The sequence below is a fragment of the Poeciliopsis prolifica genome, unplaced genomic scaffold, assembly GCF_027474105.1.
Source record: "Poeciliopsis prolifica strain line A6 unplaced genomic scaffold, Auburn_PproV2 SCAFFOLD006, whole genome shotgun sequence".
Lineage (NCBI taxonomy): Eukaryota > Metazoa > Chordata > Actinopteri > Cyprinodontiformes > Poeciliidae > Poeciliopsis > Poeciliopsis prolifica.
The window spans coordinates 4,934,986-4,959,711 of NW_026562381.1; the positions used below are offsets into that span (position 1 = coordinate 4,934,986).

The 24,726-nt window shown below is 39.1% G+C and overlaps 1 protein-coding gene across 1 annotated transcript in view; it reads right to left on the reverse strand.

Annotated features, from left to right (window-relative positions):
- The window catches only part of LOC129360304 (peroxisome proliferator-activated receptor gamma coactivator 1-beta-like), an 88,929-nt gene extending 64,564 nt beyond the window's left edge, over window positions 1-24,365 (reverse strand). Inside the window, exon 1 of the mRNA XM_055030436.1 lies at window positions 24,256-24,365. Within this exon, the coding sequence (XP_054886411.1) occupies window positions 24,256-24,336 (81 nt within the window). The 5' untranslated portion in view covers window positions 24,337-24,365. The remainder of the gene's footprint in view (window positions 1-24,255) is intronic.
- Window positions 24,366-24,726: the final 361 nt, after the last annotated feature.

The following is a 24,726-nucleotide window of genomic DNA, read 5'->3' on the forward strand; positions in this document are numbered from 1 at the left end:
CAGATTGCTTCTAAAACTCCTCGAAAGAACAAACTTGTCAGGAAAGTGAGCAACAGCAGCTGTCACATGTTATCGTCAAACAAAGTTAAAATCAAATAGATCCAATTACATAGCGCCCGCACACTATAATGACCAAACAAAATGTTAACTAGATGTTGAGAAAATGAAATGGGCTGTAACTCTAAATGACGACAGTTTTCTCATTTAAGAGCCAATTTAAGCTGAACCAATTCTAATCATCTGGCCGCCGCTATTATGCACGACATGGCAGCAACTTGAGGCTCGGCGGAGAAATCAACAACATTAAGATGTGCACAGCGTTAAGTGTCCTGGCAGCTTTTAATGTATTTGCCTCTGAACCCAAAAACACCTTGTGAAATGTTCCTGATGAGAAACCAGAAGAGACCCGTGGAGCAGCACTTGTGTAGTTTGGACTTGACTTGCATTCTAGATAGTGGCCTCCCCTCATGCAACATGCACCACCGAGTTACTCAATTCTGGATTTAGGGTCCAGGGTTAGTGGGTTCTGTGGAGAAATCAGGTTGACTTTGAGCAAAACACAAGCGAGTGACGACCTTTGAGCAGAAAATCATTTGTATGCTTTCGCTTTTCGCCTTCCACCTTTAATCGGGTTTCATCACATGATGTGTTTCCCCTGGCGACACACAAAGCTGGTCAGACTCTGACCTCATGAGCATGCAAACAGAAGCTTTTGAGGCACATCTTCGAGGTCCACTAAGAACTCATCCCTAGCCAAAATAGAAAGCCGATATAATATCTCTCCTCACACGCGTGCACTCATATGGCTATAAATAGGCGATGCAAGTGCGCATGTGCAAAAGGATGTCGGCAGATGAGGCTCTCGGTCTGAAGCCCGATCCATCAGTCACTGTCAGGACGGCCAGGTGAACAGAAACACATGGGAAGAAAATAAAAGCCTTTCTCTGCATAACACATCGACTTACAGTGTGGCTGAAATTGCTGACACAGAGGCACATGATACAAAGCAAAGTGGAGAGCAGGCTTGCATTAACACAACACAAAGAACATTCAGAGCCTTGACTGCTGACCTCTTTAGCCCTTCTCTGACACAGCTAAGGCAACAAGAAATGTTTTCATTGCACACATGTGTACATATGTGTGTGTGTGTCAGACTATGCAACTCAGAGACCCGCAGCAAAAGCTCTGCGAGGACAAACAAGGCTGTTTGCTAGTGCTGCTGCAGGTATGAAGCAGTTGTTAAGAAAGCACGCTGCTAAAGGGCACGTCAGTCAGACTCAAAACACAAGGTCTGTGACTTATAAAGCACTTCCTCTGACCACTTGTACATAACTGAGATGGCTGGGCTGGTTCCAGTGGCTATTTTAGAAGAACATCAGAACCTCCAGCTAAAGGCTTCTGTGAGGACATAGTTAAGGTTATCTCTGTTAGCACCAAAACAAACTCACTCAATCTGTATCATTGAAAAAAAAAAAAAAAGCTAATTTTTTGCCTGGATCTATGCTAAGAGTGCTAGAAAAAAAAAAAAACACCACCCAGAAATGCACTAATCAGAATTTTGTGTACCAATTTTTTTTAAGCAACAATCCCAATTTTCACAGATTCAGGTTTTTAATTTGAATATAACTATCATATAAGGCATGAGGACAATATGAAATATGTTGTTTCTAGATTTCCTGCAGTAAACTTAGCTGACAGTAGAAAGCTAAAAAGCCTAAAGGACAAAGCAGAATAATGTTGCTGTTATTCATAACTTCATCCATTTACTTCTTGCTCTCTCTCGTACGCTAAATAAGCTGCTTACTTTTCTTTACATGTCCTAGAAAAAAACAGATTTTATTTCAATAGATAATTAAATGCTTGTGAAATAATGCAATTGTAATTTTTGTGTAGTTTTTTTTATGCATTTCTATGATTGTTTAAAAGTAAAAGACAACATGTGTTATATAGTAGTGCAAAATAAATGCCAAAAACATGAACAAATTAATCATGTACATGGATTTAGATCATTGCAATGCCTCAGTTGTGTGCTAGTCACAGCGAGTCATATCCAGTGAGTTATGAAAGACTTCAACCAGCATCCTCCATTTTGAATGATTGAATGCGTCTTTCTGCAAAAGAGATGCATGCTTGGTTACATGCAATCTGTAAAAGTCACCCCTCCTCCTTTCACCTACAACCTGTCACTGCTGAACAGACTCTAAGCCATTGCATAAGTACACAAAACACAGTAAAAACAATGAAAGCAGACAACACGATCAGCATGCATGCACTCATATTTACTTACATACAAACACTTTCCCACACACGAGTGAGTGAGACAGCGGAGGATGACCGGTGCAATCAGAGACTCCGTCCTTGAGCTGAGTGAGGAATGCCGCGAATGACACATCATAAAGCAGACATGACACAAACACACACACACACACACAACCACATACATGGTTCTGTTGCTCATGCCTTACACACATACATGCACACCATGCAGGAGGATGATATAAAGTCTGAAGAGTTCTGATATGATTAAGGAACAAATGTATTCAACATTTTGTCCTTAACATTTTCTTCTAATCCTCTGACATTTTCTCTTGTTTCATCACAGAGGACTCATCTCTCTCCTTTTTGCCATTTTCCTCCTGATATCTTTTTTACACGCTCTAAGTTTTCAATTAAACTCACGACATGCTTCATCATCCACCATCTTTTACAAACTTTTTTTTTAATGGTCTCTCCTTTACTCTGGCTAACATTCTTTTGTGCTGCTGCTTTTAGCAGCCTCTAAAGGTGTGGGGGGGACATTCGTATCCCTTTTCAAAAGCTGCTTTTAGAGTCAAATTCAGAAGTCTTTAAAGTAGCATTTTTGATTTGAAAATTAATGCATGCCTTTCTATCTGACAGGGAGGCCATTTTCATTTCATTGTCACATTTCTCTAATTTATTGGCATTATTAGGCTCCAGTTTCAGTCTGAAAAGGAAGGAAATGAGTGAAAAGAGTTTAAAAGGAGGTTTGAGCAGAGCATTAGCATAAGAAGTATTACCCCTGCAGGTACAAGCTCCTGCCACCGCTCACATAATGACTAGAGGGCAGGTGCATCTGAATTCAGTCCAGACGTTGCCTGGCTAGTCTGCTTAGCCAAATGTGAGCAGATAACCATGGCTTAGTGGCTTAACACATACAGAATTAGTCCAGCACAACCAGTTGCGATGCCCTGCAAACTCCAGTCAAGCGCACACATTTGTTTTATGTGTATGATAAATCACAGAACATTTTGAGTTTTCTGGGCGTATTTTAATGTCGACTTCAACATTTATATGAATGATTTTCATACAATCAGACTTCACAGGGTGGTTTTTGTAAAGCTTTGACAAATTTTAGCGAATCTGCCCATTACGATGGAGGGAGGTGACCACACTGCTGTGTGAGACAACATTAACTGGAAATCATGGCTTTACTATTTTGAGACACAGGGAAAAATTATTTCAGAGATGACATTTTAAAGCCTCTTTTAGAAGTTAGCACGATTGGCATTAAAAAAGGTTCGCTCCAAGTATTTTCCTTAAAGAAAGCAGACCTTAGGTCAAACTGAGATTTTTAAAAGGCTGCCAACATTTCCAAATCTAGAATACGCCATGACAACTTTTCTGTGCTCCACTTAACCTTCCTGTTATCAGCCTGACTCAACCGCAGACATCTTGGTATATTGTAGAGGATGCGCTACTCTTCAAAGTTTAGTTAATCTCTGCACCCAATTTTGAATCTTGTCTATTTACGAAAGTGTTCACCCAGAAGTTCCTTAGCACTGTACGCTAGCAGTATTTAGTGGGGTCACTTATGAGAAAATCAATGGATGTTTAAGTTTCTGACTAACTAGTCAATGTTCAAAGTAGATTAATGTTGCTGCTTCTCTTTTTTTGTTTGTAGAAGATTAAACAAAGCTGCAGAGGTAATTTATCATCAGACGCTCTGAAAATACAGGTAATTAAAAGTAAAAAATGGCATTTTGTTAGCAAATGATTCCTTTTGTTATTTTTCATTAAGGGAGTGCAGAACAAAATTAAAAGAAAGGTTTACTGGCTGTCACATTTTGCAAAGGAATCCTAAAGAAGAGTACTTATTTGCATGTGAAAGATCACTCTACCTAATGTCAAAATAATGACTGCCTAAATCAGTCCTAAAAATTAAGCTACAGAAGATAAGGAATAAAATCTGTAAAAATAAATAAATAAAAATAATAAAAAGATGCATATGACCGGAAAGAAAAAAAGAAATGAGGAAAAAATTAGAGGAGTCAAGGAACGAAGAGACCAGCATTGAACAGGAATTCTTAACACTCATACAGCGACATTAATGTTTCTGAACCCCAGCATGTGAAATGCTTCGTTTTGAACTGTATTTCTGTGTGTCTTTGTGCATGCGTGTATGGTCTCGCAGCTGGATGACACACGTGACTGCAAGGCTCATGTGGCAGTAGATCCATATTAGGCAGGGAAGACGGAGGGAAACAAAGACATGGACTTTGTACTGCAACCTTTGACCTCCTGGTTTATCTCTAAATACAGCTCTGCAGAAAGTGAACCTGCTTCTGAGAGGCTGACGAAACAAGTGTGCGTGTGTGTGTGTGTGTGTGTGTGTGTGTGTGTGTGTGTGTGTGTGTGGGCGGTTGTGTGTTGCTGCAGCTGTGAACTATACACCAGAATATGTATATTTGCGTGTGTTTTTATAGGAGCATGTGTGTTCATCATCAGACGCAAAGCCTTGCGGGCTTTGAACTTCCCAGCTGTTCCATCAAAAGATCTTCCTCTTAACATCTTTCTCACACACTGCACCGCATACAATATCCTTTTTTATTTAGACCATTATGTAGCCTGGTCCACAAGATCATAGTGTAACAGGCGCATGCTGCATCTACAAAATCACATGAACACACAAATGTCGGGAGGTGTCCCCTTTCATTTTTCCATTAAGACTCAGTTCGGCTGCACAAACATGTTTTGTTCATGTGGCTTTTTCCATTTCCTCAGAATAATTCCTGAATTTTCTGTCTAAACTGACTACTTGAAACTAAATTTGTATCAATGATTTTGATTTCACTATGTTGCAATAATACGCTCATCAACGTACTGCTGCTCACAAATAATTTATATTGACAAATATTTACATATATACATTTTTGCAACATCATCTGCAACAGTTTAGTTTTTCTATTCTATGCACTAATAATATCTCGAAAGGTGATGTGAAAGTATTGCTTTTAACAAGTGATCAATTGTTGTTATTAAAAATTATGCAGCACATTAAAAGTTAAAGTGTATGCTTAGTGATAAGAACTTCAGCTGTGTTTTAACAGGTAACAAAAAAAATATAGCTCTTAACTGTGTCAAAACATTTTTACACAGCTTTTTGAAAAGTGAAAATGCAAATGTTTGAGTGGGAAGATGAAAGAAGAACTACTTATTAGTGGCAGGTTGACACTACTCAGTTAAGTGTACAAGAAAAAATATATTTTTCTCCCCAGTTGCTGCTGCTTTGGTCCATCCATAACAACATACCTGCAGCAAATCTTTCACCTTGCAGACTGAAACTGGCCTTCACACAGTCCACCACACACTCGGACCGAGCTCGGTCCGTGGGCTTGTTCTGAAAATGTGGCAGTAAATAACAGGCAGGCAGAGTGGGACAGGCGGCTGATGGGAGGGCGTGTGTTGGCGTGTGCATGTGTGTGTGTATCATATCATGTTTATGGTGGCAGAATGACCTTCACACCACCACCTCATTCTATTACTACACTACCGTCATTCCTTTAATACACACCAATGCACACAGGTGTGTATGCAGTTTTTGCATCTATTGAGCTTCACAAATCAAAAACAATCAAATTATTAATATTTTTTAAATACTCTTTGTGGAATATTTTGGAAATATTCCCAGTAGTGTGGTGTGTTGCCCTTGTCTCAACTGTTCTGAAGGCCAAAACAGAATTTAGTATAAAACAAAAGTTTCATAAATCTCAAACTCTGTTTTAAAAACAATATCTGTTCAGTGTAGAATAATTCAGTTGAGGCTAAATTAGCCCAGTTATTCGAGATTTTGATTATGAGATGATGCCAAACATCCTAGCTAATGGTAAGCCAGAAGAACCACTTCCTAGAACCACATAGAGACAAATTTTAAACACTCACCTTCATACCCAGGGCCAATAATTATAACATCTGAAGAATTACTTCATAAAACAAAGTGACACTTGCAGCAATATGATAGTCCTGCAGATTGACTTCCCTTTTTGACAAGAAATGTTGTGTTTATTTTTTGGGAAATCTTAAGATGCACCACAAGCTGTGCATAAAAGTCTTGGTGGTCAATACGGTTGATGTGAAGCACTGCATTTATTGAAACAGATCTAGTCAAATCCAGCTGAAACTGGGCTTTTGTTATTAGAGCATTAGAATTAATAGAGGCTACAAACTAAAATATGAGGTGCAGCAATGCAACTACAAAATAAGATGTTTAACTGAACAGACTTTTGATGCATATACAATAAAATTTGCTAGTCCCAACATGATAAAATAGAACAATTTAAGTTTTAGCAGTAAGAGAATTCCAGAAGGCCATAAAAAGACAGTGACAGCAAAATGTCAGTGGTGTAATATATATTGTCAATTCTGCAAACTGCACTTAAAGCGCACACATTTTGAGAAAAATGGCACACGATGTGAGCATAGATTCTGTCACTCAGCAACTTTGCAAAAATTGTGATTGCTTGATGAATCATAAAGTGTGTAAGTATGTGTTGTGTCAGTGAGATGAAGTGTGTGTAGGAAGTTCTTATGCAAGTCTTAGTCATGAGAGCAATTTTCAGCATTTCTATACATGTAAAAAGAATTATGGCAGGTTTTCTTCCAACTAATCGCAGAGAGCTCGGATCCACAAACTTTCCTGCACTTCACTGGTGTACACTGTTGAACTGTTCCTGGTGTCAATAATGGGATTACTTCAGGGAAAATAAGAACACCTCAGGAGGATGCTCATTTGTTTAAGAGTTGCAAAATTTTGATAAGATGTATTATTTCATTTCTATTATTGTTTTTTCTTGTGACTACAAACCTCTGTTAATTTGTCTTCTAAAAGAGCCACAGAAGTTTGAGTCACTAATCTCTTGACAGTCGTGTCAGACTCCATCATCAGATCCAGATGGAAATGGCTGTTTGGAGATCCAGCCAGACCACTGTCAGAACATATAACATCTCACTCTTTAAAGGGTTTTAACATCTTCACATTAAGCTAGGACTTCTTGAAATCTGGCCTGCAACAGGAAGCATTCATTAAAGAAGACAAAATATCTTGCTTCAATTATGTTATTCATTTCATTTGTCTCCCTTCACTTTTCCCATGCGGTGGTTTTAATAACCTACATCAGGCTGGAGGACATGAATCAATTTAAGACTTCTCAGATGATTAACTAAGCAATGTAATGAATAGGAAACCACACTAACCAACTAAAGTTGATCTCTCTCCTGGAAACCTGTTGTTTTATTCAGGTTCTCTCCTCCGGGGGTTATTTCCCCTCAGTAAATAACACAATTCTTCACTTCGGCAGAACGGCTGAAATTAAGATCCACAATCAGACTCAATCAGCTTTGTTAGGACTTAAAAAACCTCCAACATGGCTGAGAGAACCTTTCCACCACTTAATCACTTCTCTTTGCTTTGCTGCTGAACACCTTTTCAAAGTGGCTTCATCTGGTGACTGCAATGCTCAGCCATCTATTCATGCATATACACATAAATGCAAGCAGCACAAACAATACATAAACAGTGGAGTTTGCCATTTGCTTTAATTGATGGAATTTGTAGAAAAGTCACCAATTACTTTTTTGGGTATTTATCTAAAATATTCAAAAGAATGTTAGTCTTTTACTGTTGCTTTCCAAAGGGTCTTCATTCAGGTCCTGGCAATAATGCTGGTGAACTAAACCAAGATTGTCATTCTGATGGGACAAGAACACAGAAGTGTATAAACTGGATGATCATTCAGTTTTCTTCCTGGGCAGTCTACAACAATATCAAACAATGTGGCAGTACTGCTACCCAAACACATAGCCCCAGGAGGAAGAAAGAAGACCTGAATATTAAACAGCGCTGTTCAGTACTCTGAAATACAACCAGACCGGGAGAAACATGGCTGTCTAACTTCTGATGAGGAAGCCAAAAGGAGCTCGTTCATAAATAGCACAAATCTAGAGCAAACATACAAGCTACGATGTACAATGTTTTCTGGCTTATGTGTTCACGAGCCCTTCAAAAAGGGATTACGTAATTTTTTCCGGAATAAATAAAGCACACCTACTTTCAACAGAAGAGGTACTGCCAAACATTCACACCCCATCCATGGCACAACCAGGCTTTGGGGAGCTCCTCATCAGCCTGCTTCACTCCTAAATAGCTGCAAAGGGCTGTTTGGGGTTTAACTAATTAACCTAGTTAAAAGACATCACAGCCATAAATGGCTACCTCTCAGTCTAAGCATCTGCTACAGAGGCTAAAATGTGACTTTTCTTAGACTGATTACAGATGAGCTTTATTTCCTGTTGAGAAAAAATCAAGTCATGCAAACTATTTCTATTTATACTTCAGAATATTGATTGCAGCTACATTTTATTTAAAATCCCAAAAGACCTAGACTGTGACCTTTCTCCTCAATACATGTTTTTTAAGAGTTCAGAGTTGAATATGTGAGTGAGTTCTCAGAAGGATTGTTTCCCTTGGCTAAAATAATATGAGTCTATCTCTGCTTCACGATCTGCCTCACCTGCTCTGACTCTTTTGTCTACTTCCTCCTTTCCCCGCATTCACCGGTCGTCTTCTTCCTAAAATCACCTGCAGAGGAATCGATAAGCTATCAGACCACGACAACTCGCAGACTCGCTGTCGTCTCTTCGACCTGTATTTCACGCTGTGTAAATTGGCTATCAGCCTGCCTGAGCCGGTATTTGTGCTCTTCTCTGACCAAGTGTGTGTGTGTGTTCACACGAAAGTGTGTGCTGTCAATTCAAATCCAACATTTGATTGACAAAATCTTCATCACTCTCTCATGACTGCTTACCGATCACAGTGAGTGTGTCGGTGTGTGTGTGTGTGTGTCTTGCCACAGTATCTGAAATATCACTAACTGTTAATAGAGCAATATTCAAGCTGAGTGATAAAAAATAGAGAGCAGACTGCAGTGACATCAAAGCCAACAGGAATAAAAAAAACGTATCGAAAAGAGTAAAATGGGAAGGAAATAAAAGGAGGAAGGCAGCTGAAAAAAGGTCACAGACTCCAGCAAGGAGCTCAGAACAGAGGGACAATGATGGAGAGCCAAGAAGTACACACAAAGAACACAAGTGAGGTGAACAAAAAATGGTGTGAAAAGTCTGTGGTGACCGGAAATGCAGCTGTATTTTTTTCATAGTCCCACTTTACATGAGGTGTAAGGAAATTTGCATAACCCTGCCAACTACCAAACAAGCAAATCACATGGATCTCTTCTACCGTGTGCTTGGGAAACCAAAATGGAGCACTGGATGCATCACATCTGCATCACTGTCATCAGATGCATCACTGTAGAAATCAGATGCATCACTGTAGAAATCAGATGCATCACTGTAGAAATCATATTTTGGGTATCTGGTTAGTCCACCAACCTGAATTAATAACATGGGTTCATGGCACATTTTCAGCCCCAATTCTACCATTTTCCAGATCCTCATTTTGTAAAATAATCATTGGCTAATTTTTGAAGGTCAAATACAAAATGGTTGCAATGGGATAACGATAGCCATTTCGACCTTTGCTAGGCTTGAAATATGGGACCTACAAAAAATATGGACTGGATGGACCAACGGGAATTCAGTGGTGTATGTTTTTAAAATATGTCTTGTTTTGGAAAGTCAGAGCATCACTGAGACCTACAAAGTATAGAACAGTGGCAGCACATCAAAAAGTCACAGAGTGTAGATAAAAGTTCACAACACCTGAAGGAGACAGTTAGTCTACTAATGTGTGTTCATGCAGCCATCCATCACCTCCACACAATTACCTGGAGCTAAAAGGTCCAAAGTTTGGATGGATCAGGGTTGGTTTCACTCTTTCCAGGCTGCTAGTTTATCCATATAAGCCTCCAATTTAGCTAACCTTTACTTCTTTGTACTGTGATGGTAACAACCCTTAAAAGAGCAGGGCATTTTTCTCCCAGGAAAAAAAACAACACACAGTTGTGGATGTGAACAGCATGAAGCTAAATCATTAAATAAACATACATAAACAGTTTACTTTAAGATGAATAAAACCTCAGTCAGACAAATAGGCGAATACCATGAACAAAAACAAATCAAAAGCTGGAAAACTTTGGGATTATGTCAGTTTGTGAGGTAAAGTTTGTTGGTTTCAAAATGCTGAATGTAAACAAGTATGATGAATTTGTAGATGTAACTATTTATATATACAATAGTAGTTAAATGTTTATACTTAACTGTGAAGAGCCACCAACCAAATTTGAAAGAGGAACAATTTCAGTTAATGTGACAATAAAATCAGCACAAACTGTGCAGCTTTTCCCTAAATTATTAAACTTTAAGATTAATTTGCAACTAACTAGCACAAAGACTAAAGTCACCAAAACAACTCCATCCAGATACAAAGAAGCACTCACCAATAAAGTATGTGATTTATTACTCAACTGCCATTATAATAGCAATGTTCCTTATGTCAACATCACCCCCGCATTGCAGCAAAACCAGGAAACACTGACGGAGAGCAAAAATGGAAACAAAGGTGCTGCACTCCACAGCTGGATGTGCCCATATTTTCAGAGCGCAATCAACAAGATGCTTCTCGTTTTTCTAATCTGTTGATGGAGATCAGATACTCTCCCCACTACTGACAGACTGAAGAGGTGAGAGAGGAGGTCTGGGCACATTAATATGTCAGAGTTGATTAGAAATCATTTCCTCATTAACTCAAACCTGATGCTCCCCAGAGGCTCGTCTCAATTTTCTGATAAATGTGATTAATACAAAAGTTAGAAGAAAGTTGCTTAATCTATCTGCACTGCATTAAGAGAGCAACAACAGATGTTCAAATTTTAACTTTGATTCATTTCACTTTCTTGTGTTGGCATTGTAAGTATCAAAACAGATGACAGATTAGGCTGCTATCGAAAGCACTGTACCTCAAAGCATTGAAAGAATAGCCGGGTGAGATGCAGAAGGTTGAATATCTACCACTTGTTTTTATTTAGCAGTGCTCAAGATGTGACACACCATGTGTCATGTAAGCAGTGATGTATTGTAAAGCCTTAAAATTTAAATCTAATCTAAATTATTTACATCGGGCATTAATCCACCAAACTGCAGTAAAGTTTAACAAAGACAAAAAACACCAGAAAGGAATCACTGTTCCTGATACACATTATCTGGTATTCAAGCAATGTCCAACCAGTTGTGAATGTGCTTTACAATTTATTGCCTGTTGTAACAGATAAAGGCAATAAAATGCAATAACACAGATAATGGCTTTTAGTAGTTTACTACTTTGTTTATTGACTTTGAATAAAAGTAATATGCAACTTTCTGATTTCTGAACAATTTCACACTGGTATCACTTGAGTACATTTAAGAATTATATTTTATTATTAAGTATAACAACAATCAATTTATTAATTTTAGTTACAATGTTTTGAACTGTGACTGAATGTTTCTGGATTGGACTGATAATTCAGCATCCAGAAGCAGATCTGTACTTCCCTTCAGCAAATTTGGTTGTACACATAATACTGCTTACTGTATGTATGTGTGTAATGCCTCATCACCACGGTACTGAACTGTGGTCACGCAAACCTAAGCAGCCTTTGGGATGTAGGTCAATGAGCAGCAAGCTGATGAATTGCAGGAGGTGAACATAAGTTATGCTCAAGACAGATATAAAATCATAATAAAGGAGTACGATTGCACAAAAAGGCGGGAAAAGGATGGAAATTTCCAGAAGGTTGATTTCTGTTTAGCGGCAAACATGTGATCACATGTTAGACTTGGTATGAATGCTGACATGCGTGTGCCAGTGCAGAAGTAAGCACAGTTATTAGCAACCTCACCCACCTCTGTCAGTGTCTCCGTTTAGTGCAGGTAGACGCCTGTTTGCTTACAGCACACTCACCTCTAAACTTTCCATCATGAAGCCCCACAGAGCCTCCTGAGCCTATTACTGAAACTCCACTCTAATGTATTCATTAGGAATTATCAGAAATATTACATTAGATTATCATCAGAATACATCACAGAATCAATGTGATTCAATTTTGGATTTCTGCTGTGGTAATTTAATACATTCTGATGAGTTACAGCATTAGTCTGCAATTTTTCTGTTATTCTTTTAACAAGCCCACATGGAGCTCTTTTGGTCATTACGTCTGAACTTGTGATCGTCCACAAGTCTAAGTGTGTATGATGTGACAGAAAGATGTGCACTTTGAAGCCAACAGATCTATTTATAACACTCACTCTCTGCTGGATCACATTGAGGTAAAGAGAGACAATAATGTGCCTTTTATTTGAGGGAGCAACAAAGTTAAATCTAAAAATAAAACATCTTTTATAGTGGAGTAAAGCACAGGGAGAAACACTAAGCTATAAGTGCAGGAGTGTGTGTGCAATACTGCACTGAACCATATCCAATAATGTGCTGCTTGCAATAGGCTGTGTTTAAAGCAAACCATGGATACCTGTGTTTGCAGAGGTGCATGATCACACCAGTCTGTGCCTGCCTTCCTCTGGCTCACTGTTTCCACAGATATATGCCATGCTGGCATTCATGCATGTGACTGTGTGTCCTTTTGTCCCCGAGGTCGGTTTCGCCATTCCATGGAAATTTCCTTTAACCTTTTCCCTCATTTACACCATTGCCCTTGAGAGATCGCTCGGTGCAACAAAAACTTTTTCTATCTCCTCTGTCTCTTTGTTGGGGGCAGTAAACGATTCAGTAGCGATAAAACCAACCGCCGTAGAGACTGTTCAGGTGTCCGAACTCCTAAAACATTTGAGTAACACGATGAGTAATATTGCTGCTTCAACTACTCTATTAGCCTAGGCAAGACTATTTCTAAAAGTCTGTTATAATCTGTGAAATCATTGCTGCTTTCACAACATAAATAGTGTAAAATTCCAAATCCGGTTTTCAGTCATGTTGTAGCTTGCACAAAATGGTCTTTACAGTCATTAGACACAGTGGGTAATGTGTTCTTTGACAATAGAGGGCGCTGATAAAGCTGTCAAGCTGGTTTCAATGTTTGAACTGGGACCAGCAACATTTTAACTTCTGTTTTTACTGTTTCCCATGACAAAGGTACGTACCTCAGCAAAGCTGCAGGAAAGGCGCACTTTCAGCAGGAGCAGAATGCATTAAAAAAAACTTGTGGTTTGGTTATTAGTGTCAGACATACTGGTCTGAGTACTTGAAAAAACTGTGATGTACAGAAAAACACATGCAAACATTTCTAAGGTTTATAGAGAATGGTACAAAAAGGAGAAAATGATCAGTAAGCATCAAATATGTTGACCAAAACCCCTTGTTGATGTCAGAGTAAAAGCAATTGAGCAAGCCATTTTCAAAAGTTGAAGAATGACAGCATTAACTTAAATAGTTACTCTTTACAACCAAAGTATAAGGAATCCTATCTCTGACCACAACACTCAGCAAGCTTGTTGGAGCACCTGAGCAGGTGCCATTTGTTGATTTAAGCAACAAATCACAGTCAAAACTGGAGCACTGAAAATGTTGTCTGGCCGATAAGTCTAAATTTCAGGACAGACAGTACAGTCACAATTTTGCATAAGCTAGAAAAAGTGAAATTCATCAGGGTTCAGTTTAAAAGTGGTTGTGTTGTGGTGTGTTTTAATTTAAGGAATCTCTTAATCTCTGATTTTAGTCAGCGATTACATAAGTCTTTCTGTGCAAGAAAGTCTTATGTCCCCTGCAAATAATCTTCTAATCACAGTTAATATTACAATGCATTTTAAACACACAACATCTCTGCATTTTTGAGCAATGCTATTTCCAGCATTGTGTGAATCTACAGGTCAGTCCACCCACAAGCAGAGTAAAGGAAATACTACAGGGAGTGCAACATATGCATTGATGTTGCATCACTGCCTCCTCAGCTCTGGGTGGCATTACCCCAGGAAGCACCATGTAATCCCTGAAGTTGTGGAGCATGGGTCATAATCTTACACATTAATCCAGGAGGACGAGTGGATTATTTGGAGGGAAGAGACGCAGTGGTTTATCAGTGCAAGTATGTTCCGTTATTTGCTTGTCACGTTTCCTACCCAGCAAGATTAGACTTTTTCTTTTATCTTCCACTCATCTCAGGTTTTGAAAAGAGACATAACACTGGGTATGGGTCTTTCTGCCTTAAAATCAGGCATTTCCTACATGGCTGCCCCATGATAAATCAGACAGCGGTGGGAGAGAGCTTTAAAGAATTAGGGCATCCAGCGAGCACTTGCCTCATTACAAAGCCCTGAGCAGAAGGGTGAGATTGAATTCCCCCTCCACCAACCCCTCCTCAGCTCCATCAGGTGATGTGGACATCTCGTGAGTGTACAAGGGATGACAGCTGCACTTCTTGTGTTGACACTATCAATATAGCCACCATGGCAGTTGTGATGAAAACAAATTACAAACAAAGGTTAGGAAAAGACACACAAATCACAAGTGAATTTCATTGAAAAGTTTGTTTTATTCATTGCAAACAGAATAATCCATTTGAAATGTTTATTCTGGGGTGATTTTGATTGTTATGGCACAGAGCTACTGAAAGCCAAAAGCCAGCTTCTCATAACTTCAAATATTTCACCAGTCCAATAATTTTTTAAGTTAATTTTTGTTCATTGGGCCCCTTATGACCTTCTCTGGACACCTTAAAAGTTGGGACAGCTGACTTACAGAATTCAGTCAGCTTAACAATATGTTTACTGGCCAATTAAGTACAGTGGCCATGGCCATATAGCAGGAATTGGTCCATTTGTGTGGTTCTAAAAATTTATAAAACCCATTTTATTTGGTGATCTAATGTTAAAAATTTCAGGGAAACTACATTTTCAGGAGCAATTATCAAATTACCATTGATTTCCACTTAAATTAACCAATTTGCAGGCCTAAGTATGAGTATGAATATAAATTCAAACAAAAACATCAGAAAGAAATTGGTTGAAGGAAAAGCAGAGACTGGGGTTGTGGCAAAGTTTGCAGGAAGTGGTCATGTTGATATGCCAGAGAGTGTCTATCTTCCTCCTAAGCCTTCAAACCGTACGTAAGCTGAATAATTATTTAGTTAACATATTGAAAGCAATTAATGCATCTAAACATATATTTTTAGTAAATGTTTAGCTTTGCAAGATAGCAAAGCAATGTAAGCTTTTGAGTGACTAAAAAAGTGAGGTTTTATAGTCAGGGTTTTGTCTAATAAATGTCTAATTAGCCATTTATGAGGCTATTCTGCATCAAATACTAGTACAAAATACCTAATGACTGCCTGGGGCCTACAGTCACAGGAAAAAGCAGCAAAAAGATGCATTCAAAGAAGTTTCTCAATGACTTTAGCGACTGATAAATTACTCAAATTGTTGTAATTTGACTCACTGATGAATCAGGGTCTTTGCAGGGTAGGAGCTCTATCAGATCCAACCGAGAGGCTTAACCAGCTCACCAGTGTTAAGCGGTGTATAAAAGATGATTTAACAATAAAAGACTGAATATGTTTAAACCCTGTGAGGTGGATTTCAATGTGCCATAAAGATAAAAAGCATAAATGTGAAGAATAACCAGCAGCTTGAGGAAGAGGTGATACCAGTGAATCACAACACTAACTGAAAAGCTTGGACTGAGTGCAAAAGATGAGATGGAGGAGAAATTTACATCTTCACATCCCACTCCGGTTTGAGTCACAGCAGCAACAACCTGCAACAGGGCGACAGTCTGAATAGATTTTCATATAAATTAAGGTGGAAAAATGCAATAAGGAATTCCTAATAGGATCTGAATTCCCCTTGAGTCTCAGTCATGTTAGATTTTTTTTTTCTGCTTACCTGATTTCTCCAGCATCTTTCCTGCCGCTTACTGCAATACCTAACAGAAAGTCACTGTGTGAAATTCTGCTGCATGGAAATTGAATTTCAGAGATTCATCCATAGATCCAAGTTCCTTACAGGTTCCAAAATAAGAAATGCAACCTGTTATACTCCACTTTCCTTCTACAACAGCATTTATTTGATCATGAGAAAGCTCAAACTATCAATTGAAATAGGCACTTCCACTAACACAAGGTCCTTCAAATGAAACTGAACGTTGTGGTGATGGGGATGGGGGGCAGTTTGACATGCATTCAAGGGAAGCAGGAACAAAACTCTTGTTGATTTGACTAAAACTAAGGCAATAATGTACAGCTCCACTTTGCCCTGAACCATGCAGGTCTGTAAGCCTTTGCTAGCACCGTTTATCCCTGTTTGGAAACTGGGCTAAAGGTTAACACTGCCCAAGAGCCTTACTGTGCTCTGTTATGGGATACCAAAGACAAAGCCACATGATTAGAAGAAGAAACTGCATCTGATCTTGACAGATGGATAGACCGTATCAGTCTTCCAGGACTGCCAGCAAAGACTTAATGAGTCTGGCTCTTTAGCAAAAATCATACTACTTCTGCACATTAAAACTGTATCCATCAAGGCTTAATGAAATCAACCGTGCCGTTTTAATTAGCATGGGTGATTTGTTGCGTCTAACCAACACCTTCTGATTACTCCCCCGCAAAATTAAGATCACATGAGATTATGTTATAGGTAAAACACAGTTATGGAAACAGAAAGAACAAGATCTAGTGATTCTATAGCTATCTTTTGTAGCTTTCACTTGAAGTAGGTCGTAGTAAATCGTTTTCATAATATGGCTCAATATGACAAAGTCTAGAGTCTGGACTTTGAGCCATTGCAACACCTAGACTCACGTCATTTGGGCTATGCTGATGCAATGCTAATCATGCCTCTTGATGTCCAATTTGGAGTGCAGTTATTAGAAAATAATATGCAGTTTTTGTCACATATTTACACATATTTCAATGGCATAAAACAGTCTACACAATGGTCCAAAGTTGAGACATGCCAAGACATGTCATGTTACAAAATATCCTGGCTAATGCATTGCTGAAAAGTTAACAGTTAACCATATGCTTTCCCTAATAAGGTAAAATCAATTATTAAAACTCTAAGTTAAGTAATTTTGAGTTGGATCAATTTACTGCAGCAATACATTTTCAGTGATGCTCAAATATGAGCAGTGACCTACGTTACCAAAAAGACTGAATGCAAATCATGACAGAAAAGTATCTTAGATGAATGAGAAATAGAACAAAGAGCAACTGAGATTATAAAGACGACACAATTATCTAAATTCAGAGACAGAAATCTAGATTTAATCAGAGATTGCATGATCTGAGAGTATGCCTGCATGAAATTTTGCTGTGGTGCCAAGAAAGTCTGAGTGAGCAGCTGATGAATCCCCAGCTAATTAATTATTGAACACCCCCTCCACAAACCTGCCTCTGCTAGCATGGTAGCTAGCAACAGTCAAACACATGATGGGCTGAGAAATCCATTCAACACACACAGGAGTGTGGTTAACAGGAGGATGGGCCCCTTGTGTCTCAGCAGGATGCCTGATGAACCTCAGAGGGATTTCAGAGGAAACAAACATATTCCCAACACCATCACAGACTAACACAAGCCCAAAGGGAATTAGCCAAACATCAACATCCTTATATCCCAGACAAAAACGAGGTGATTCTTAACAGGGGCAAAGCACTATACTTTAAAAAGACCAGTGACTATTTTAATACTATTAAGCTGTGAATCTGACACTTGGGCAACAATTCACCTAAACTTTCTCACTTTACTTTCGTACTTTATGTCAGGCGGTCATGTTGTTCTGTCTCCAACAAGGTGGATATTCCACCAGCTTCAGCCTTAATTGTATCATCCAAAGCTATATTAAAATATTTAAAAGACAAAACAAGTCAGCTTATGTCATTTTGGACACTGTTTCCACACAATTGTGTGATTATATCCAAGTGCTGCTCGTGATGTGAGCAGCGCATAGTGACAGAAGGGACAGGTGAGTCACCGTAGGGCTGCAGGCTGAACACATTGCACTGCAGCACTGCACATCACGACTCGCACAGACAAGACAGGAACAGCAAGAGAGCTAATGGCATGGAAGTGGGAATAAAACACAGGATGGTGGACACAAACACACTGAAGGAAAATGCAGCGGAGACATAGCAAAACGCCTTAATCATCGAAAAGCAAAGAAACACCTCAGGAGAGAATATATATTGGACACTGTCAGGAACGTCTGTATCGAAGACATCCATCACACCTGGGAAGATCCTTAAAGCCTTGACATCTAGACTCATCTGTCTGCTGTCTGCCTTCACTCCTCAGTCACCAACTACTTTAAGGCATATTTATCAGTCTACGCAAAGAAGGTGATGTGCCAACTGGCTTTCAGCTCCCATTTGGCTGAAAGTAACAAACAAATAGAATTTTATATCCAAATTAAATCACAGAAATGTTATATAAATCTTACACCAGATTGCTTTATGCATTAGCATCATCTTGTTCCTATAATCATACAGAAGCATAGAAAAACAATGCATGAACACATTAGAAGCTCGTTTTTAATTGACGAGAATTATAAATAAAGTCCACATGAGCTCAAGACATTTACATCTACAGATGCTTCATGGTTGCTGAATGAGGTTGGTGATTGATTTCAAGATTAATACAATTTTTTATATTGGTAGCCTTAAAAAAATACATCCAATAATATTTTCTCACATTTCAAAAGAAATCATTTGCCTGTCTAGATCTTCCGTAAATCATAAAAAAAACAGAATGTTGAATTTCCAATTGGGCAATTTGGTAAAGGACTATTATGGTTTTGAGGGGGATCTAACCAAACCTGGATTTGCTCCAATTTAAAATCCAATTTGACACAATTTTAGGCCTCAGTAATCCAACTTTATCTGATTTTTTTCAATTCATAATAGGTGAATTTGTTTTGTTTGTTAAACATTCTCAATGGAACAACAAGTCAGATTGCTTCGCTGGGCATCTACAAAGCACTCCTACTTTGGTTAAGATCCACATGAATAAGACTGGTTTAACTGGTTTCAGAACATATTTTAGTGGAACCCATAGGGCATAACCACTGAAACAGTGGTTTAAGTATCTTAAATTAGTGTGGATTTACCAAAAATAATAAACATATTCAATTAAAACTCAAGTTTTGCTGTGGAAAATCATAAATAAAGGGCATATTATAAATGTAAGTTACTATTAAAGAAACTGCATTTTTAGATGTTTACTGCAGCATCATTAAAATTAAATTTTGTAAGTGTGCAGGAAAGTATTTTAAAAATCTGCAATGTCTATGGATATAAATGTGACTATTGTTTTCAAATATCCAAAGAACATCAAAATACTTTGACACAAAATGCTTCTGACAACTTTATGGTGCTGTTTAATGAATGATTGTTGACCTGCTGTATGGTGATCAAAGAGGCAGCAAGTGCTTATGGGTTCACCTTCTTTTTACTGGAAAATGACACGTGTGTGCTGCATACTCGTGATTTTCTCAGTAGTGTAACGAGTTTGCCCAACCGGCAGTTTGAACAACAGAGTGAACTGGACGAGACAAGGCTAATATTTTACCAGCATGTGTCCCTTATCCGGTTGTGTCCTGTTAAAGCAGGATGCGTTGCTGATGTGAAGTTGAACTATCTCTCCCAAAATCCCTCCCTACTCCCATTGAGAGGGCTGAGAGCAAACCTCGACACCCGGTCAGTAATAAGCCCTGAGAGAGGTCTGAGAAGCTTTCTGTGATCTAAAGCGACTTCTCTGTGGGTCCGGTCAGGTCAACGGAAACAGAAAAGTTTTAAATATATCATGTTGTCTTTGCACTAAACCTCTAGAGAAGCAGCAGGTTTACAAGTCCAAAAACATACTATCGTTATCCTGTAAAACCATAACACATCCTGTAAAACCATAACACACTTAAAACTTAGTAGTTCTTCCAATAACTTGTCATAGGATATTAATGTTTTGATATTAAGTTTGCATGAGCATTGGTAATTTTCCTGTAGTATGCTAGCACTATGAACTACGGTTGTTAAGCTATGAATGTGTCGTTACGCAGTTGAGTGCAGGTTTGCTTATCAAACAGACAAACACTGACATTAAACACTAAAATACAATAAAATATAGTGGGGGATTGTTTATACTGTTTCTATATAAATGAAATGAATTCAATGATGTTGCGAATGTCTCTAGAATTTTGCCAAATTGTTGCACAAATACAGAAATACTTTAATAAAGATTTGTATGAAGTGATAATTTAACACTGTCTGATGCTTGTAGGTAACTCTGTTTATATGTAATAACAAATGGGGATGATCTGGTAATCTGAAAGTAGCTTGGGACGAAAATAGATTAGAAATATACTTTCTTGTCCCACAGTGAGAAAATTCAGCAAAACACAAAGGAAAAATTATAACCTTTAGTTTCCTGTAGTTGAGTCAATCTTTTTACGTTGACCTACATTTGTCATGGACTTACTCATCAATAAAACAAGAGGAAGAGTTTTTGCAAAAAAGGTTTCAAACCGACACTTCCAGAATCATCTTGGGAATGTAGTAATCTTCATAGGCTGCAAGGTACAGCTGTGAACTTGGGCCTGTTGTTGCCTTTACTTTAAAATATGTAGCGTTACTAAGAATCTACTTGTTTTTTCTGCGATAAAACCTAAACACACTGACGTGAGCAGCGGCATCTGCAGGAACATGTCATCAAAGGCATTGTGATTTTGCAAGGCAAATGTCTGAGATGCCAAAGTTGTAGCAACTTTAAGAAACCATCACTTCACTTCATCAACCAGAGGCAACAGCATTTTTTGCGTAAGACTAATCTGCAATTGTCATGTTATGATGAAGAAATGAGCAAATACTCCAAATTTGACTACATGGTGACATAATTCAACAGATAGGCAGTACTTTGTGCCATTTAGGAGACAATTAAAAAAAATAACTGGAGAGTTTAAATTCTGCAAATATTGCTGGAGAAAATCCTAAAATAAAAAGCAAAACCCTAAGTTTGTTGGAAAGCCAATTCCTGTCTCAGTTTGTAGAAATGGAATCTAAGCCCAAACAGCAATTTATTTTGATATATGTGGAGGTGCATGTGCGAAGCAGACAGGAAGAGAAAAAATGAGACAAACTGCGCCATGCTTGTTTATGTGTGCATGCGTGAGAGAAAACTAAAGAGACAGCGAGAAGAGGAAGCAGTCACGTTAGGAGGAAGAAGAGAAGAGGAGGGAGGCGATACAGCCCATCCCTCCTCTACGTCACGGTGACGCCTCCGTCCGCCCCTCCCTCCACTACAACTCACATGACTGCAGCAGGGCAGTTCTGTAACACCAGTCACGAGGATAGAGTACTACAATAACCAGCCGGCAGGGGCGAGTGTGTCTTTTACAAGCACAACCCAAATACACACACACACACACACCGCAACGGGGAGTAAAAGAAAGCCGCAAGTCCACCTTAATAACCAGTAGTAAATATTAACATATTAGTGTGCTGTTTGCACTATAAATAACCTTATCAGACTGCACATAAAGAAAGGACTGCGATACAGTGCAGAGTTTAATTCCGTTTCTGACTCAAGTTCATCTTCCCTCTTCCGTGCCAGTCAAGGACTTAGCAGCAATCCAGCATTAAAAGCCTCAGAGCAAAGCGCTGTGTCGACGTAACAGCATGCCTATTTCCATCTGAGCATTTTTCTCCCTCACAGTTGTCCCATTTACATTCCACATCCACATCATTATTGGATCTGCACAGCATGGATATACTTTTGTTTTATAGTCACATTTTCCAAATCGAAATGTGTATTAGGTGTCTTGTGCATTATTTTTCCCCCTTGTGCTCAGCATGATATGCATTTCCAAACACCCTTCTGCTGGTTGACTGATGTTTGGTTGTGTGGGTTTGTAAGGCAGATGTGATTTTTTTATAGAAATGATTTGGTATACCACTTTTTTACTCTTTCAGAAAATTTTATAACCTGTGTCTCAGGTTACACCAACGGTAACCTGAGACACAATGGTGTTTTGTAATTTGGCCATTAAGGCTCATTGCCTGGGGAGTCACTTCAATTTGGGGATGAACAAGGACAAAGACAACAAAACTTGCATTATATACACCTTGAATATGTCTTCTCTTCCAATTTTACATAAACAGTCAGTGGGCAAATAATTATATTCACAATATTGTTTATTAATTTACAATGCTAATTGGTGTTTGTACCTGTTATAAGGATTATTGGAAACCAGTTTGAATGCATAAAACATGAAATATGATAGGCTACGAAATATTGCAATGCTTTGGAATAGAGATATTGCATATGCTGATAATGCATGATGACTGTGATTCAATTTATTGTTGCAAAACCAATTTAAAGAGCTAAAGAAGTGATAAATTCCAGTGAGAATCCAGTGAGAGTTATAGTATAGCTATATACTATATTAAAGCTATACTATAATATAGTATAGATGAGTTATGTGTAACATAATGTTCTGCAAATATAACAGACATTGTATTTCCCTTTAATATGCATAACATTGAGATGGCTCACATCCACAGTATGTGTTATGTGTGGGCACATGTCACTGCTGCCGCTTATAAATAGCCCACAGTCTCCCTACATCCCTCCACGCACTGATTTCAACATGCTAGGGCTGCCAATCAGCTGTGACAGACCTCCCTTCTTCCCCCACTTCACCAAAGCATCACCGATACCTCCAACCCCCGCACACAGCGCATCAGATGCCGCGATGACCCTGCACCATCCAGCGCAAAAACAATCACCGCAATGCAATTATGTCACGCTGTGCTGCGGATCCTGGATTGACACTGACAGACCCCTGACGGGGTCTTTTCCTGCACACTTCCTGCGAGGAGATTAATCTGCGTGTGTTTAAATTAAGAATCAGCAAATCTTCGCTGATTTCCTGACATAATTGGTCCCTTTAAAGCAAAGCCTCCCGCGACCCTCCTCATCCATACACACAATCGGTTATCAGACTGTCACGATATCCACACTTTCAGGTAAACAGTCCAAGAATCGAGCAGATTTCAGTCAGTTTCTCACCAAGACGCGTTTTGTAACCGTTTCGATTACGCAAACCATTACGAAAACGTAAAACCGCATCAACTTTCCCAGCTGACTTAGAGCTCGGCTCTTCTCCGTCCATGCTTTGGAGATATAAACTAATAATACGAACAATAAAAATGAGATCTCCATGAACGCATCGTGGGAAAAGTGTTGCTCAACTTTGGAGCGCTTCGGCCAGTGGATCTCCAGCATTGATCCGCTAGAGATCCAAAGATCCTCCAGCGCTCTAAACCCCCTGTGTCGAGGCAATCAGCTTAATAATGAAGTGTATAAATAACATTACACAGCATTAATGTGTTGCAATGCCACAACAAGGGACCTCTTCAAAACATTTAATGAGTGTTTAAAAGAAAACAAGGAACGCAAACACGTGGATTAAGCACACACACGACCACGTTTCTTTACACACATTAAAAAAAATAAACAGTCTAGAACCCAATTAATATGTCAATATATCACAATAATCCACCGGTCCACGCATGAAGAGGTCCACGCATGAAGAGGACCGCCACTGAAATTAAAACTTCCCTCAAGAACGCGTCTAAAGTTTCCAAAGCGCCCCTCTGCATACCAAATAATCCCGGCCGAGCAGCAGCACGCCGGCTGCTTTCCGCCTCCAAGTCTAACACCAAAACATTTATCCGTTTTAATCCATTAAATTCCTCTATTGCCGATAGCTGATAGCATTTTCTCCAAGACACGTGGAAATCAGTCATTGTAGTCCACACACACACACACACACACGCACACTCACGCTCACACATGCACATGCAGACAGAGAAAGCCGGCTTGCTCTGTGCCGGGGAGATGCAGCTGAGCAGCCCAGAGAGAGGCTCCCATCAGCCGGGCACAGCATGTGCCAGAGCTGGTGACGTGCAGAGACGCGCCCCGCTCTGCAAAGCCTGGCGTCCCGTGTATCCTCCAAGGCTGGGATCTTACCTGGCTGCCGGAGTTTTCTGTCAGGTAACTGAAGACAAAGGACGAGAGTTCCTCATCTAATAGTGGAGCGCAGTCCGCCATCTTCTAGTGAATGAGGAGTTGCGGAGTCAGAGTGGAGTATAGGAGGAGGAAGAGAGAGCCACCTGTAGGGGGCGCATCTATTTACTCGTGGAGACAAACACACATTAAAAGACATGCGGCTCTTGAAAAGCGGTCTCCGGGGAGCACCAGGGGGTCGATGCTTGGATTCCCGCGGCTAAATCAGGACTGCTTCACCGGAATGTCACTGCCCTACAAGCTTAATAAAGATCTGTTTATAGAAATAGATAGACATATTCTCAGAAGAAAGCACATTTTCTGCAGCATAATCAACAGTTTGAATCAGTTCTAATATGCTGATATAATTTTGATGTAGCTGAGAAAGACTCAGAGAAATTAAAAATACGCAATGCAATTTTTTCTATTTTTTTT